Here is a 14,993-nt window from a genome sequence, read left to right as displayed (position 1 = left end):
GAGTTAAAATCTGTCTTCAGACACTAGCTGTGTGACACTGGGCAAGTCATTTAACCTGTTTGCCTCAGTTTCCTAATTTGTAAAATGGGGATAGTAATAGTGCCTACCTCCCAGGGTTGTTGTGAGGGTCAAATAAGATAATATTTATAAAGCACTTAGCACAGTGCCTGGCACATACTAGGTGTTATATAAATGCTTCCTTCCCTTTGTCTTCCATTCCCTCTTCCCAAATGTTATTGCCCAGGTAATACTTAATTGATAACAGAAGCTTTACATCCCATCTTTCAGCATTCAAACTTCAGGTCTCCTGAGGCTTCTTGTTGTTAGTTGTTTTTCAGTTGTGTCCAACTATTAGAGGCACCTATATTAGAACTGTCAGTGGTTTCAGTTTGGTAGGGTCTTAAAAGTCATAGAAGACTGAGTTACCATGTGAGTTAATAATCTAAAATGGAGAGAGACCTTGTAAATATCTACTCGATCCACAATATTATTGGGTTATGTTGGCCAACTAGAGAATAGGGTTTTCTAAGAGAAGGGAAGGCTTATGCTAATTTCTGTGGGATGCTAAGCATTCCTCCCTGCATATCAAATCTGTCATAATACGAAAATTCTTACCAAAATGGGAAAAAATACTACCTAATACAGTGTCATGTGCCCAATATCACCAGTCATGGTGTGGCTTTCCTTTTTCATAGGTGCAGATCTATGGTATCATTGGTTTAGAAAACTCCTTGTGAGTAAATGCTCTCTACTAAATGCAAATCAATCACTATCCTGCACCTTATAGTCTTAGAGAGAAGTTGAATGACTTGCTCATGGTCTTGGTCTGTGTATATGTTAGGTGTGTAACTTGAACTCAGGTCTTCCTGACTTCATACTGCCTCGATGACTGCCTTTAAAAATAATTTTACTGATGTTTATTTCTTTGTTTTTATAACCTGATCACCTCCCAATGACTTCCTCCTACTCTCCATTGAACCATCCCTTATATGTATTATTTTTTTAAGGTTAAAAAATACTTTCCACCAAATTCAGACCAACTTGTAAGGGCAAGGATCCTTCCGTCCTTAATTTTACCTGCTGTTGCTGCTAAAAACAGCAATGGTCAGGATTCTTAAGTAACTACTTATAAGTGGTAGTAGATGTTACCATTGCCCTAGCTGGTGATATTCAATTACTGGTAGCTGCTTAAGTTGTAGGCTGGGGAAAACTTTTATATACTCTGACTGCCACTGCCAAGTACAACTGTAGTGTCAGCACAAGGGTTAACCTGTATGGTTAGTACAGACTGAAAATAAATTTTTATGAAGAAAAATTCAAATTGATATATTTTATAATGTATGTTATTTGTTGATTTTCTCAAGAAAAGAAGAGATAAGGTATGAGTAAACATTTCTGAATGCGGTGCCTAGTTTTGGGGTATTAAATTTCCTTTACCCAGAGAGATCAATTAGTTAATAAAAGTAGAGAGTATTTGCTAAACTCATAACTCTATACTCAGTATTTAGGGAAAGGGATTGTGCCAATGAAATAAAATACATGGTTTCTGCTGTCATGGTTGGTTTGATTCTAGAATGTGAATACCTGAGCAGATGCCTGGCTATTGTGGACCTATCCACAGTGACTCTGGAAGATGGCAGCATCACAGGGTCTGACATCAGTGTACTCATGATGGGATCTAGAAACTCATCACAGGCATCTGCATAGGTCTCTTCCTCCTGTTGCTGGAGATCTGCAAGAGACTGAAAGCAATAAACCATGTGGTTAGTGCTGGATTTCCAAAGCCACTGATTATGGATGGCTCAATGGCTGTGCCTGAACACTCAACTCATGAACTACTTTTAGCACTAACAAGTGAGTCTAAGGTTTATTTTTTCACTAAGAGGGTATCATGAACATCCGAGCAGACACAAGTAAGATGACCAATTCTGCCCCCAAACCAAAATTCATTTTGGCTGTTGTGAGCTGGAAATGTTGGTATGACAGGTCAAACAACAAAATAGAAAAGACTGTTTTCTTTTCCTCTACCTGTTCTAAATGCCAGAATTCAGATCAGGTTGTCATTTGCATGTTATAGAATCTCCCATGTAGGCTGAATATGAATATGAAAAGCTATTTCTGGTTTAGGTGGAGAAACCACAAGAGCAATCAAATTTTACATATGGAAATACAGCTGTCAATGGTCAGCCATCATAAGCAAGGCACTAACCTGTCATCTGAGTTTAAACCTAGCTTTACCATCATTTGATTTCTTTATCATTCCAGTAAATTGTTCAGGTTCTAAGCAGAACTCATTGAATAAGTAGTTCAGTCAAGCAAAAGGAAGGATATCTCTAAAAAGGTAATGCTTTGGATAAGCTGGATATAAGGATAGTTGGGTTCCAGTTTCTTCACTGCACAGGCTCACACTCCTTAATCATTTCTATTCCAGTTTTACCTTCTGTGAAACAAGATAATTGCTAATGGAGCCTTGCTTTATGTGAACAGTGAACTATTTTAGCTTTAAACAATGCAGAAATATAACAATGTAAATCAGCCAAGAGAATTAACTAGATCTATAGGGAATGAATTAATGGCAGCAAAACACACCTGGGTGGGGGAGTTCTATCTCAATAGTTCTTATTTGAGGCCTCCTTGAACCACCTTCTACCCTTCCCCACAACAAACCACCCCGGAAGAAAAATGAATGTATTTTGACATTCTTCTCTTCCTACAGCAGGGTCTTAAAACCAATGAAGTTTTTACTTGAGCATATCAAACAAATGAAATTAATAGGAAGAGGGTACATGAAATCACTGATTATGATAAAGCTCCTTTTATACACCTTCTTTATACTTCTTCAAAGCAGCTTTTTTGGGAGATGCCAAGTGGTGGAAGTGGCAGGCTGGTTTTAGCACAGGATGTAAGCAGCTCCACAGTGGTGTTTCCTTGGCTTACCTTGATCTTCTCTGCCAGATTGCTGAAAGCCACAATCATATTTCCAGGCTTGTTTATTTTCTTCAGGACTCGGACTGTCTGAGCAAAGAGCATTGGGGAATAAGATCGCCCATCCTTGGGCACAGTGGCACAGAAATTCTCTTCATCACTGGATGGTTGGCATCAGAGAGAAACAATGCGGAAGAGAATATGTCAGACAAAGGAGATGTGTGCTGCGGTTCAGAAAAGGTCTCCTTATCACCTGTGAGCCATGATTGTACATTTGATATAGGAAAATTGCATGCAACATTTTGGGTGAAAAGCCTAGTGAGTTTTTCCCTACAGGCTTAAAAATGGTATTTAATTTTCTTTTCAACCTAGGACCTCTCAAATTTATCTCTACACATGATGGGTATATTATCCCAAAGAATGTTCCACATATCAGATCATACAAAATCTCGTTAGGGCAAAGTTTAAATTCTGAAAACATGCTTTAAAGAAATTAGAACTCCATCATTTCAGTCACATCTCTACCAAATGACCACTCTGCCACCCCACAACCATGATTACACTGTAAAAAATCATATCAGCCTTTTCTCTGATCTGAAAAGATCCCCTTTCATGTACCCAAGGTTTAAGTAGATGTTGCAGATGTCTGAAACAAGCTGCTGGGGTTTGAAGTCAAACTCGCTGAAGTCCTTGACTTTTAAGGCTCCCATCTTAGGACCAACCAAGTGCTGTAGGAAGTAGTTTAACATAGAGATGATTCGTTCAGCCAGGAAGGGATGTACAAAGAGAGACTTGATCTCTGAAATGTAAATAGATGGCATCCTAAGAAGTCAAACTATTAGCAATTCTTTACTACCTGCAGGCAGGGCAAGTAAAGTATCTATTTCTCCACAGAGGTGAGGTTACAATGAAGAAGATAGATTTCATATTCCACATGGAATTCCTTAGGGATTTGTGTACTTATTCTACCCACAGGAGGGCTCAAGCTCTTTATATGCAAAGCCAATTGCACAAAACCCAGTAAAGTGAAAATAGATCTTGAATTAAATAAAGCTTGATCAAATCATTTGCCCAACAAGCCTGATATGAATGTTCTTTAATGATCCAATGCCTAATCTTAGAATCAAAGATGCTGCCAATCAGACTTCTAGGGTCAGCTGTCTAGGTCCCCCCAACAAAGTTCAGTGCTGCCACCACTCATTTTTAGATACACAGATCTTCCTATTCTTACCTGATGTTAGAAAGGCCAAGGTACCAATGGTTTCATTTGACATGATGTTGTGGAATCGAGCCAGTTGCCCAAACATTTGCAGACTGGCCTCCTTTTCTCGGCGGGCCTCTGGAGACAAATTGTCCCATTCCCCTTGGTCCCTCTCAATCTGCTGAATCTTTATCTTGCTCAAGTACTAAAGAAAATGGAAACAATTAGTGGGATGAATTAAGATTCTTCAATTAAATTTCTTTATTTCAACAGACACTAAAGGATTATTTTGCACATGGCAGTTTGCTAGATAAGAAAGGAAGACAGTCAAGTAAGGGAAAATACTTCAAGAATCTGCTTAAAATGAAAATGAATTAAAAAGAAAAGCAAACTCAGTATAAATCAATGTAGATGAGATTTTCCAAGACAATATGAGAAAAATGTCACTCTAGAGGGTGTCTTTAAGCTTAAAACTGCACTAAGACTTTTGGGACACCCTTTATATCTTATCATGGGGCTTGAGTAATAGGAAGAAGTTGAAGCCACACAGATTTCAGCTCTATGTAAGTAAAGGTTTCCAAACTAGAGCTGAAATTTCAGGACTACTTTGGGAGATGATAATAATAATGATGATCACAGCTAACATTTATATAGTTGTTTACCATGTGCCGGGCACAGTGGTAAGCATTTTATAACTTGATGTATTCTTACAATAATTCTGGGAGGGTAGATGCTATTATTATCCTCATTTTACAGACAGCAAGTTTTCCCGCCATTGGGGGTGTACATAAGGGGGCTGGATGACTACTTATCAGGCAAGTGTAACGTAGAGAGTTCAGATATGGGTTGGACAAGAAGACCAGAAGGTTCTCTAAACTCTAAATTTCTGTAAGACTGTGTATAGGTGAAAATGAAATACTTAGGTCAGCTGGGCAGGTATGAGGAATCAGAGATCATAGATTTAGAGCTGCAAGGGATGTTAGAGACCATCCATTTCAATCCCCTCATTTTACAGTTGAGGAAACTGACACTAAAAAAGGAGGCTGACTTGCCTAAGGTCAAGATTTAAACCATGGTCCTCTGAGTCCAGATCTGTTGATTTTTCCACAATCAAATGAAATCAAGATGCTTCCTGTCATCAAGAAAACTCTATTAAGTTGTAAGAAGGACCATAAACTTATTTGGAAGCCTGTTTCTGTTAATATTCTTGTAGCAAACACTATGACAAACAGCTGCACGCAGATACCATCTGTTTTGCCTTTGTGTCATAATGGTTCTTGCTGGGAGGAAGATCTGCACATAACATGGCCTATTCTCTTACTCTCTTGAGTTTATAAAGAACCTCATCTGAAAATACCAGCTTGAAAAAAGTAACACAAGACAAAATCTTTGGTGTTTTCATATAAGTAGCTGTGATTATGGCTAATTAACAAAGGGGTCAACTTGAACCCAACAAGCTGTCCCTAACATTTAATCGATTGCCTTCCCTCTGTCTTCCCTTGCTCCCATCACGGGGGAGTTTTGCTCAGTGGATGAAGGCTGCTTTTTATAGTAACAATAAGCAGTTTCATTAGGTGTAGTTAATCACACCCAAGGGGCTGAAAGACACCAAATTACGTTTTATATTTTGTAAAACCTAAAAATATAACTTGTTTCCAACAACAATGTTATATGAATCCACCCTGTCATGATCACTCAAGATTTAAGAGATGAAGGATATTAACAGTTGGGGAATCCCCTCACAAAAAACTACCCTAAGCCAAGCTCTTTCATTTTGCAGATCTGGCTCCATAAGTTAATTCTACCAATATACCTTTGTCCAGATTCAACTTGCTATCTTTTAATCTCTTTGCCGAGGCAGCTCACCCCTACCCAGTGGCTTCAATGCCCCCTGATCTTGGCCAACAGAGGAGAAACTATTTGGTAGGTTGTATGTGACCTCAGTCAGGTGTGATAACATTATATGGTTCCATTGGTACACTCTCAAGCTCAGTGTAAGAAACTGATCCTGCTTTTATTAAAGAAACATGAGGTTGCTCTATTTTGATTAGAAGGTATGAATTTATGATTTGATAATATAGAGACTGTCAGACCAACTTCTTACCTGTATGGCTTCATCCAGTAGGAAGATAGCATCATTCATCAGCAGGTTAAGGAAGCGGAGAAAGAGAGGGGGATTCATGGCCTCCAAATTTGCAGAGGCATAATCAGCTAGAGCCTGCAAACCCCATCCCCAGACAAAGATATGTTAGCATGAAACTATAGCCTCTTGGGTTTTTTTTTTTAATGTAAGGACACTGATTTCACCATTGATTATCTTACCTTTATGCTTTCTCTGTAGGTGTCTGTTTCCCACATGTACTTTAAGATAGGATACATGGGGCGGCGGTAGTTAAACTTTTGCTCAAACTGATGGGGATCTCCTAGAGAAAGGCAATAGAACAAAGGATAATCAAGTATGGTGTTGGTGAGAGCGAGATGGGGAGTAAGAATCCCTTTTCATTCCAAAGTCGCCAAGGCTCCTAGTAGTCTGTGCTTTCAGAGTTACCATCTGCCCAGAGCAAGGGTGGGATGTGTGCTCACTGCTCAGGCAATGGATGTACAAGACACCTTGCTCAGCAAGGAATCTTTATCATAACAGGTGCCTGAACAACAGCCAAGCTGCAAAACAAAAACCAAGAAAATAAACACTACCAAATCCAAATACAGGGCACTCATCGAGCTTTGTTGTGGAGATACCATAGGAACAGCAATGGAAGAGTGAAGTACCATTGCAGATACATTTCCAGACATATTTCTCCTTGGACTGGAGATATGGTAGTAGACTGTGACTTCAGAATTTTAACTTATTATGGTCATCTACTATAGGGTGGGAGTGGGTGGGTGGTGTACTTCTAGCTTTCCCCAAATTTAACATCTATATCGAGCTCAATTCAGTCCCCACATTCTTGGAACTCCATCTCCCAACTGTGAGACCAACTGGTTCCTGATAACACTGAAAGACAGGCAGTCAGAACATGACACTGCACCCTAGCCTCAGGAATGGATAATCTGATGCTCATGATACCTTTGACACAATAGTGCTATCACTGCTGAGAAGGAGCTCCCTTGTAACAGGGCTTGAATGACAACCTGAGACATGCCACTATTTGAATGAGTTACCACTGGCATACGATCTGACTACAACTAAGGGCTTCACTGCTAAGCAAGGAAGAGAATACCAGTTGACAGCATCTGAAATAGTCTAACTGACTCTGATTTGATCAGATCTGGTACCCTAGTACTCCATTCTCCTCCACAAAAGCTTTGCCTGGCTGTCAGTGTCCCAGTGCTGGGGGCCATTCACAGCTGCTTACCTGTAAACTCGATGTCTACAAAGACTTTGATGAGTGCCTCAGCAAGCTGGGCTGCATAGGGATAGCCGCAGAACACACGCTTACGGTGGAACACGCTGGACACCAGGGGATTTGGGGTTTGGTCCAGGTGTGGCATGACTGCTTCCAGCACCTCTGCCAGTTTGGCCCTCAGGTGGGGGTTTTTCATTCTGCAATGCGTTTAGGAGACAGGATAACAAGGATGGGGAAAACTGGCTGCCAAACTGGTGATTCTCTGTTATTTCGACATTTAGACTGATTAGGATAGTGATGTGCCATCCACACTCCTCTCTACCTGCAGCTTTACTCACAAGGTATATCTAAGCACCTTCAGACTGAGCAGTTTCTGGGGCAATGCTGGGCAAAACATGATTCCTGAGAAGACATCTCATGTAGTGCCTATCTGAAGGCTGGAGGTCCCTGTCAGTGTCACAATTCTATACAATACAGAACTTTAAACGCTGATCTCTCTCTTTGATTCAATTCCACAAACATTTATTCAGTGCCTCTTGCCATCGGGCTAGGCACTAGGAATACAAAAACAACAATTCTTGTCCTCAGGAAGTTTCCACGATAACATAATATGTAAAACAGGTAAGTAAATATGAGATAGTTTGAGGAGACAGACCACCAGCAACTAGGGGTATAAGGAACAGCTTTAGGAAGGAGGCTGGCCTGGCTGACCCTTGAAGAAAGCTAAGGATTCTCAGAAGTGGAGATGAGGAGTCCATTCTAGACTTGGGGGCCAGACTGGACACATATAGGTAAGAGATAGAATGCTGAGTTTGGGGAACAGTAAGTAGGCAGGCCAGTTAAGCTAGAATGTAGAATGCAAGCCTGCAAAGATAGGCCAATGAAAGATTGTGGAGGAATTTGAATGCTAAGCTGAGGAGTTTGTATTTTACCCCAGACTCAACATGGAGTTTCTAGACTCTGTTACATAATTTAGCACTCAGGGTTCTTTTCAGCCTGACTGTAAGTTTCACAAAGGCCAAGACGATGACTTGTATATCGATCTTAGTGTCTAGCACATAGTAGGTACTTAACCAATGCTTGGTGACTGATGATTTCTCATTAAGTCCACTCAGTTCTATGAAATCTAGGCAATGACTTCTGGTTTCCATTTTAAAAAATTAGGAAAATGGAGGCCCATCTCCATGTCGCCCTCCTCCCCTCTTTCCCTCCAACGCTCTGAGCACACCTTCATTCATATAAATACACAGACAGGGCCTATTTCCTATTATACTTAAATCAGAGAGACAAGTAGTCTGCTTTTTATACTGTCTTTTATAGAAGATGGTTAGAAAATCTGTGAAGAGGAAGACTGGGATAGACCATAGACAGTACAGCACACAGCTCTAATAACAACAATAACATCTCACATTTATATGCCACTTGAAGGCTGCAAAGCACTTTCTTCACAATCCTTATGTGAGGTAGGTAGGTAGGTGCAACTGTTGCTATTATTACTCTTTACAAAAGAGGAAACTGAAGACCCGAGGGGCTAAATGACTTGCACATAATTAGAACTAGTAAGGCAGAATTTGTATCCAGAGTCCAAATCTAGGACTGCAAGACTAAGCTTTACTGTTGCTATTATTATTGTTTGCAGTTACTTACAAGTCATTAGCTGTAACTGGTTGGGGTTTGACATGATGGTGTTTCTGCTTTAACAAGGATTAACAGTTGAAACCTCATCTGAACCTCCTGGGCAGGCCAAACCCTCTGAGGGGCAAAATCCTCACATGTGGAATTCTTAGCAACCCCCAAGGAAAGTCAGGTGAGTCATTAATGTTAACAGAAGTACTCAAGGCATCCCCTTAGGATTTAAGCTTGTTTATTCTTGGTTTGAAAGCACTCTGGATATTCTGTGGCTCTATATAGTGACAGAAGTCAAGTGGTTGGCACATTACCTCTCTACACTCCCAGTGAAAATAGTGACAAAATGAAGAACTTGCTCCAGTGAATCAGCTGATGTCTCCAGGATGTCGTCAGCAAAGCGCCGTAGGAAAATAAGAAAATCTCCCAGGTTATCCGCAAAAAATTCTGCAAATGTAAATGTTCGCTTGTCTTTCTTGATGGGTTAGGATCTGGGCCAATGTTTGATCCTCTCCCACTTAGCAACATTTAAATTATCCTTTACTCTAGACATTTATGGTAGAGCTCAAATTACAGAGACTTTCAGTTGATTTGTGAAAGTTTACTGCAAAGGTCAATTCCAGTCAAGGTACAGGTTTAGATGAGGAATTCTCTATATTTACTAAGTCAATTTCCATCTGTCCACATAGGGGTCCGAGCACATCGAAGCAATAATTACAGAGCTTAGCAAAGTGATGTACTATGCTAGTGTTTCCTCTTTGGCTCCCAAGGCTAACTGCTGGTTTTAAAAAATACTTATTTGGGGGCAGCTAAGTGGCTCAATGGATAGAGCACCGCCCTGGGACTCAGGAGGACCTGAGTTCAAGTCTGGCCTCAGACACATAACACTCACTAGCTGGGTGACCCTGGGCAAGTCACTTAACCCCAACTGCCCTCACACATAACAAAAAAAAATTAAAATGCTTATATGGATGTTTAAGGAGTTTCTAAGCTGTATAATTAAACTATCAGGTGGTAAAACACTTATATCCTGATTGCTGATGACATTCCTCATGATACATACAACAAGAACAACAACATTTCTGGGTGTAGCTTTTTAGACATCTCATATTCCTCTTCCTCACACGCTATTTGCTGTAGCCTAACTGGATTAATAGTTATCCCCTTAACAATAGTCATCTCCTTAAAGTCTTGTACTTTCCTACCTTTGCTCATTCTCTCCCCTATACCTGGAATGTCCTTTCCTCTTACCTCTGCCTATTAACAACCTCTTACCCACCCTTCAAGGCAGAGCTCCAACAGCACCCCTTCCATGAAGCTTTCTGTGATCGCCAACAGATGAAAGTGATCTTTCTGTCATCTGTCTTTATAGGACTTTGTGCTCCTATTACACATAAACATTCTAATTTGTATTATATACTTGTTTGGTCATAACTACTTTACAGTAATTCCTTAAGGGTAGGGATCACCTTATTTTTCTATATCCTCCAACACTTAGTATGGCACATTTCACAAAGGGAGGCACTTAACTGATTAGTGAAGTTGGCACTGAATTGTTGAATAAATGAATAAAGAATATCCTATTTCTTTCTTTCTTTTTTTTTTGTGAGGCAATTGGGGTTAAGTGACTTGCTTAGAGTCACATAGCTAGTGAGTGTTATGTGCCTGAGGCCGCATTTGAACTCGGGTCCTCCTGACTCCAGGGTCAGTGCTCTATCCACTGCGCCACCTAGCTGCACCTACCGGTGATATTTCTATAGATTACAAAATCTAGACCTAGCCACAAGATTGAAGACATTTACTTTACATTAGAAAAAGTATCACTGGCTTATCCTGTATAAAGTTAGCAATGTAAAAACTATACCATTGAGAAAGTCCTTACACAGGTAGAACTTTGTGGAAGAATACTGGCATCTAAATTAAACTGATTGCTTTGGAAATTCTGTTAATCCGTAGCAGAATGTTTTCTGACTTGCATACCAGGGGGTTCTTTTCACATTTCTACCACTAGACAACCATATATAAAAGGTATTTTTCTGAAAAGGATTGAAAATAACACTGAAGGAAGTTAATCTGAAGCTTAAACTTTTGGGATGACTCAGTTCAGATCTGTCAGTTATAAACAGGAAGCTCCCAAGGAGGGACCAACTCACCTGGCACATAAGCCAAAGAGCTGTACTGATCTGACAAAGGGAAGGTCAGCTCTACTGGCTCTGTGCCTTGGTTGCCATTGGCTAGCTGAACCAGAAGAACGGCCATGGACACCTGCAAATTGAGGCAGTTTTGTAGCATCTGCGGCTCAGTCATGGCAGTCTTGGTGGAGAGATAGATCGTCATCAAGCGCTCAAACTGCTCTCGAAGGCTGTCTGCGGTGGGGCTGGCACTTTGTTGAGCCTCACGCCAAGCGACCTGCAGCCGGTGCAAGCTCTGGTTGATTTTTACCATCTGGTCATGCAACCTGTCCCATGGAAGACCAGATAGAATGAATCTGAGAGGCTGAAAAAAGGTAGGTCTGTCACAGACTACCCAGGTACATCAGGTATCCAAAGAAGTTTGTTGAATGGATGATGGAGGTGTATATGTATGAGGGGTGGGTGTGGGTGTGGGGAGAGAATGAAGAATGGGGAGAGGAGAGGATGGAGAAAAGGTGCAGCCCCAAACCCAACTGAGACATAAAGGAAGCAAACCAGAACCAATTAGGAGAGTCCTGATTTAACTGTAACATTCATACTCTTGAAAGGTAGGAAACACAATGCCATCTCTACACATAGCTTATGCTTAATAAATATCTGCTCAATTGATCTGAGGAACTTCTTTAGTTAAGTTGCACGCAGAGCATGACCTACTAGTTTCTAATTTTAGAAAACAATGAAGTGACCCAACAATCCTGGAAAGCAGTCTGCTATTCTGCTTTAAAAAAGACATCTTTTAACTCAGAGACCCCATTTCTAAGCATTTATCTCAAGGACATCCAATACAGAAAGGTACCATAGCTGTCAAAATATTTCTAGCAGCATTTTTTTTTAATAATAGCAAACAAATAGGAACAAAGTAGATGTTCATCCACTGGGCAATGGCTAAATGAATCCTGGGATGTGAATGTAATGGATTATGTTTTTAATAATGAGTATGACTCCAAAGAAGCATGAGAAGACATATGAACTGATGCAAAGTGAAGTAAGCAGATCAAGAAAACAATATATATGTGAGATTATATATATAAAAATAACTATAACAATGTAAATAGAAACAAAAAACTCAAACTGTATAATTATACACTGTATAATTATAAAGATTATGCTAGGCCCTCAGAAGGGAAGAAAATGTAATTTCCACCTTTCTTGACAGAGATGGGGTACTACAGATAGGTATGGAACACTGAATACACCGTCAGGCTCTGTTGATATATTGGGCTGGTTGTGTTGACCTGCTTAGAGGCCGCTAGGTGGTGCAGTGGACATAGGGCTGGGCCTGGAGTCCAGAAGACCCAAGTTCAAACCCAACCCCAGATACTCCCTAGTCCTATGACTTTGAGCAAATCACGTAACCTATGTTTGCCCCAGTTTCTTCATCTGTAAAATGGGAATAATACACTTGCCTCACAGAGTTGTTGTGAGATAATATTTGTAAAGTGCTTACTATTACCACCTAGCACATAGGAGGTACTTAATAAACACTTATTCCATTCAGCCTTATACAACAGTTTTAAACCATATAGGAGGCAAAAATCATGATTTCTTAGTATCATATAGTTAGGGTTTTTTAAGCTAAAAAAACGGAGGGAGAGAAACTCTAAGAAATGTTACTCTACATGATAACTTTGGGTAGATTCTAAATTTCAAAGTGTTTTTGGCAAGTAGGCAGAGTTAAATTTTAAAAATTTTTAGAAAGCTTCAGTTGATTTTTAGAAAGCCCTGGTATGAGTTTCTCCCTAATCATTTAAAGTTGTGCCTTTACTGTAACATTCCACTAATTGTGTTGGTATTTTTCTCCCTTATGTAACAACCCAATAAGAAAAATTATCCTATGAAATACTACTGGCCAAAACTGAAGCATCTCATCTGTTCTTAAACTTTTGGAACCCCAACCTTATTGTCATCAAAATCCACATTCCAAAAAGCTCCTAGTTCTTAATGTAAAGGTTTTTGGGGATCTTTTTTGGAGCTGAATAGCTCATAATATATACTCAAATTTTTCCTACTCCTACTTCTGTGCAGTGTCCTGGCCCTTTTCATTATAAACAAGGCTATCAAGGACTCAAGAACAGAAGGGAATATGTAAAGAAAGTCTGTAGCATCAACTACCCATTAGAAATTCCAAAGAGATATCTATAAGTATCTCAAATTTAGTATGTCCAACGTTAACTCATTCCCCCTTCTCCTCTGCCAAAACCCACCTCTCTTTCAGGTTAGTAATGTCAACACCACCCTCCACCCCTCAATCTCCCTCACTCCACATATCCAATCAATGGCCAAATCTTGCTTTCTTTACCTCTATCTCTCATCTGTCCCTCTCTTAATATTCAAAACAACAACTACTTTAGTTTTAGCCCTCACCATCTCTTAGACTCTTGTAATATCTCTTAACAGGCCTCCCTGCTCCTGTTCTTTCTCTATTCCCACCCAGCTCTGCAGAGCTGCCAAAATGAGTTTCCTTAAGTGAAGGTAGGACCATGTCACTCTCCTGCTCAGGCACCACTATCTCCTTATTGCCTCTAGGATAAAATAGAAACCTCCTTTTTTTTAGCTTTTAAAGCCCTTCACAACCTGGCCCCAATCTACATTACCAGTTCTCCTTATATACTGCTCTCTTTTCCTGAACTCTGCAGTCTAGCCAATTGGCTGCCTTTCCATTCCTCACACATGGTACTCCATCTCAGTTCTTTATGTCTCTGGGCTGGCCACCTTCCATGCCAAAAATTATTGCCTTCTTACCTCTAACTCACAGAATCCTTTGCTTTCTTTAAGACTCAGCTCAAAGATCACCTTATACATGAAGCCTTTCCTGATTCCCCAGTTGTTAGTGGAGGAAGGAGGAAGAGAAGGGAATAAGCATTTCTACAGGACCTATTATGTTCCAGGCACTGTACTAAGCCCTTTATAAATACCATCTCATTAGATCCTCACAACAACCCTTCGAGGGAGGTGCAATTATTATCTCCATTTTACAGTTGAGAATCTGAGGCAAACAGAGGTTAAGTAACTTGCCCAAGGTCACACAGCTAGTTAGTGTCTGAGGCTGGATTTGAATTCAGGGGGATCCATACCTATGTCATTTATTTTTTTTATTCTGTATATATGTATTCTGAACACACTTATATACATGTGTTATCTCTGATGGAATGTAAGTTCCCTGAGAGCATGTTTTGTCTTGTTTCCCAAAAGCCTTGCACAGTGCCTGGAACATAGCAGACATTTAATAAATGCTTGATTAATTACTGCAATTCAGTCTTCCCAGCAGAGTGTGGCAAAAAGGACCAAGAGTGAGATTTAAAATTGTTGATCTATTAACCACAAAGTGCTGGTGAACATTTTGTAGACTGAGACTGGCATAACCATAATTTTTAAAAGTTCTTTCAAATAAGGAACAATACATTCAATGTTCTTTTTTTCCCCTTTAGGACCTGTTATGAATCTGAAGTCTTGAATGAGATTATATTCTGAGATTCACCTAGGTCAATTTTGGCTAGAAACAGTGATTTTATCATACAATAAAAGAGTTATAAACCTGTGAAATCCCACGTGTAAGGTGTACTGTGTCAGGACCAGGTTCTCTGTTACCAGGTTATAGTTTTGGGCAAACTGCATCTCCTGGTCACTCTCTTTAGGGATCAAACAGGTCTCTTTATCCAAACCTTTAGAAAAAAAAAAAAGAGAGGACAAAATTAGCAACCT

At 40.0% G+C, this 14,993-nt stretch overlaps 1 protein-coding gene across 2 annotated transcripts in view; it reads right to left on the bottom strand.

Moving 5' to 3' along the window:
- UBE4A (ubiquitination factor E4A) overlaps positions 1-14,993 on the bottom strand; it is a 30,451-nt gene that overhangs the window by 3,992 nt on the left and 11,466 nt on the right. For both annotated transcript variants that reach the window (XM_020984778.2, XM_020984779.2), the window contains exons 9-18: positions 14,827-14,953; positions 11,253-11,557; positions 9,414-9,546; positions 7,483-7,670; positions 6,449-6,549; positions 6,231-6,344; positions 4,157-4,331; positions 3,544-3,724; positions 2,938-3,085; positions 1,585-1,742 (exon numbers count right to left, since the gene is read on the bottom strand). In XM_020984778.2, coding sequence (XP_020840437.1) covers positions 1,585-1,742; positions 2,938-3,085; positions 3,544-3,724; positions 4,157-4,331; positions 6,231-6,344; positions 6,449-6,549; positions 7,483-7,670; positions 9,414-9,546; positions 11,253-11,557; positions 14,827-14,953 — 1,630 coding nt within the window. The remainder of the gene's footprint in view (positions 1-1,584; positions 1,743-2,937; positions 3,086-3,543; positions 3,725-4,156; positions 4,332-6,230; positions 6,345-6,448; positions 6,550-7,482; positions 7,671-9,413; positions 9,547-11,252; positions 11,558-14,826; positions 14,954-14,993) is intronic.

Source organism: Phascolarctos cinereus, unplaced genomic scaffold, assembly GCF_003287225.1.
Source record: "Phascolarctos cinereus isolate Bilbo 61053 unplaced genomic scaffold, phaCin_HiC Scaffold_726;HRSCAF=1367, whole genome shotgun sequence".
In the NCBI taxonomy this organism is placed as follows: Eukaryota; Metazoa; Chordata; class Mammalia; order Diprotodontia; family Phascolarctidae; genus Phascolarctos; species Phascolarctos cinereus.
Note: the sequence above shows the minus strand (reverse complement) of the source record. Positions and strands in the feature narration are given on the sequence as shown.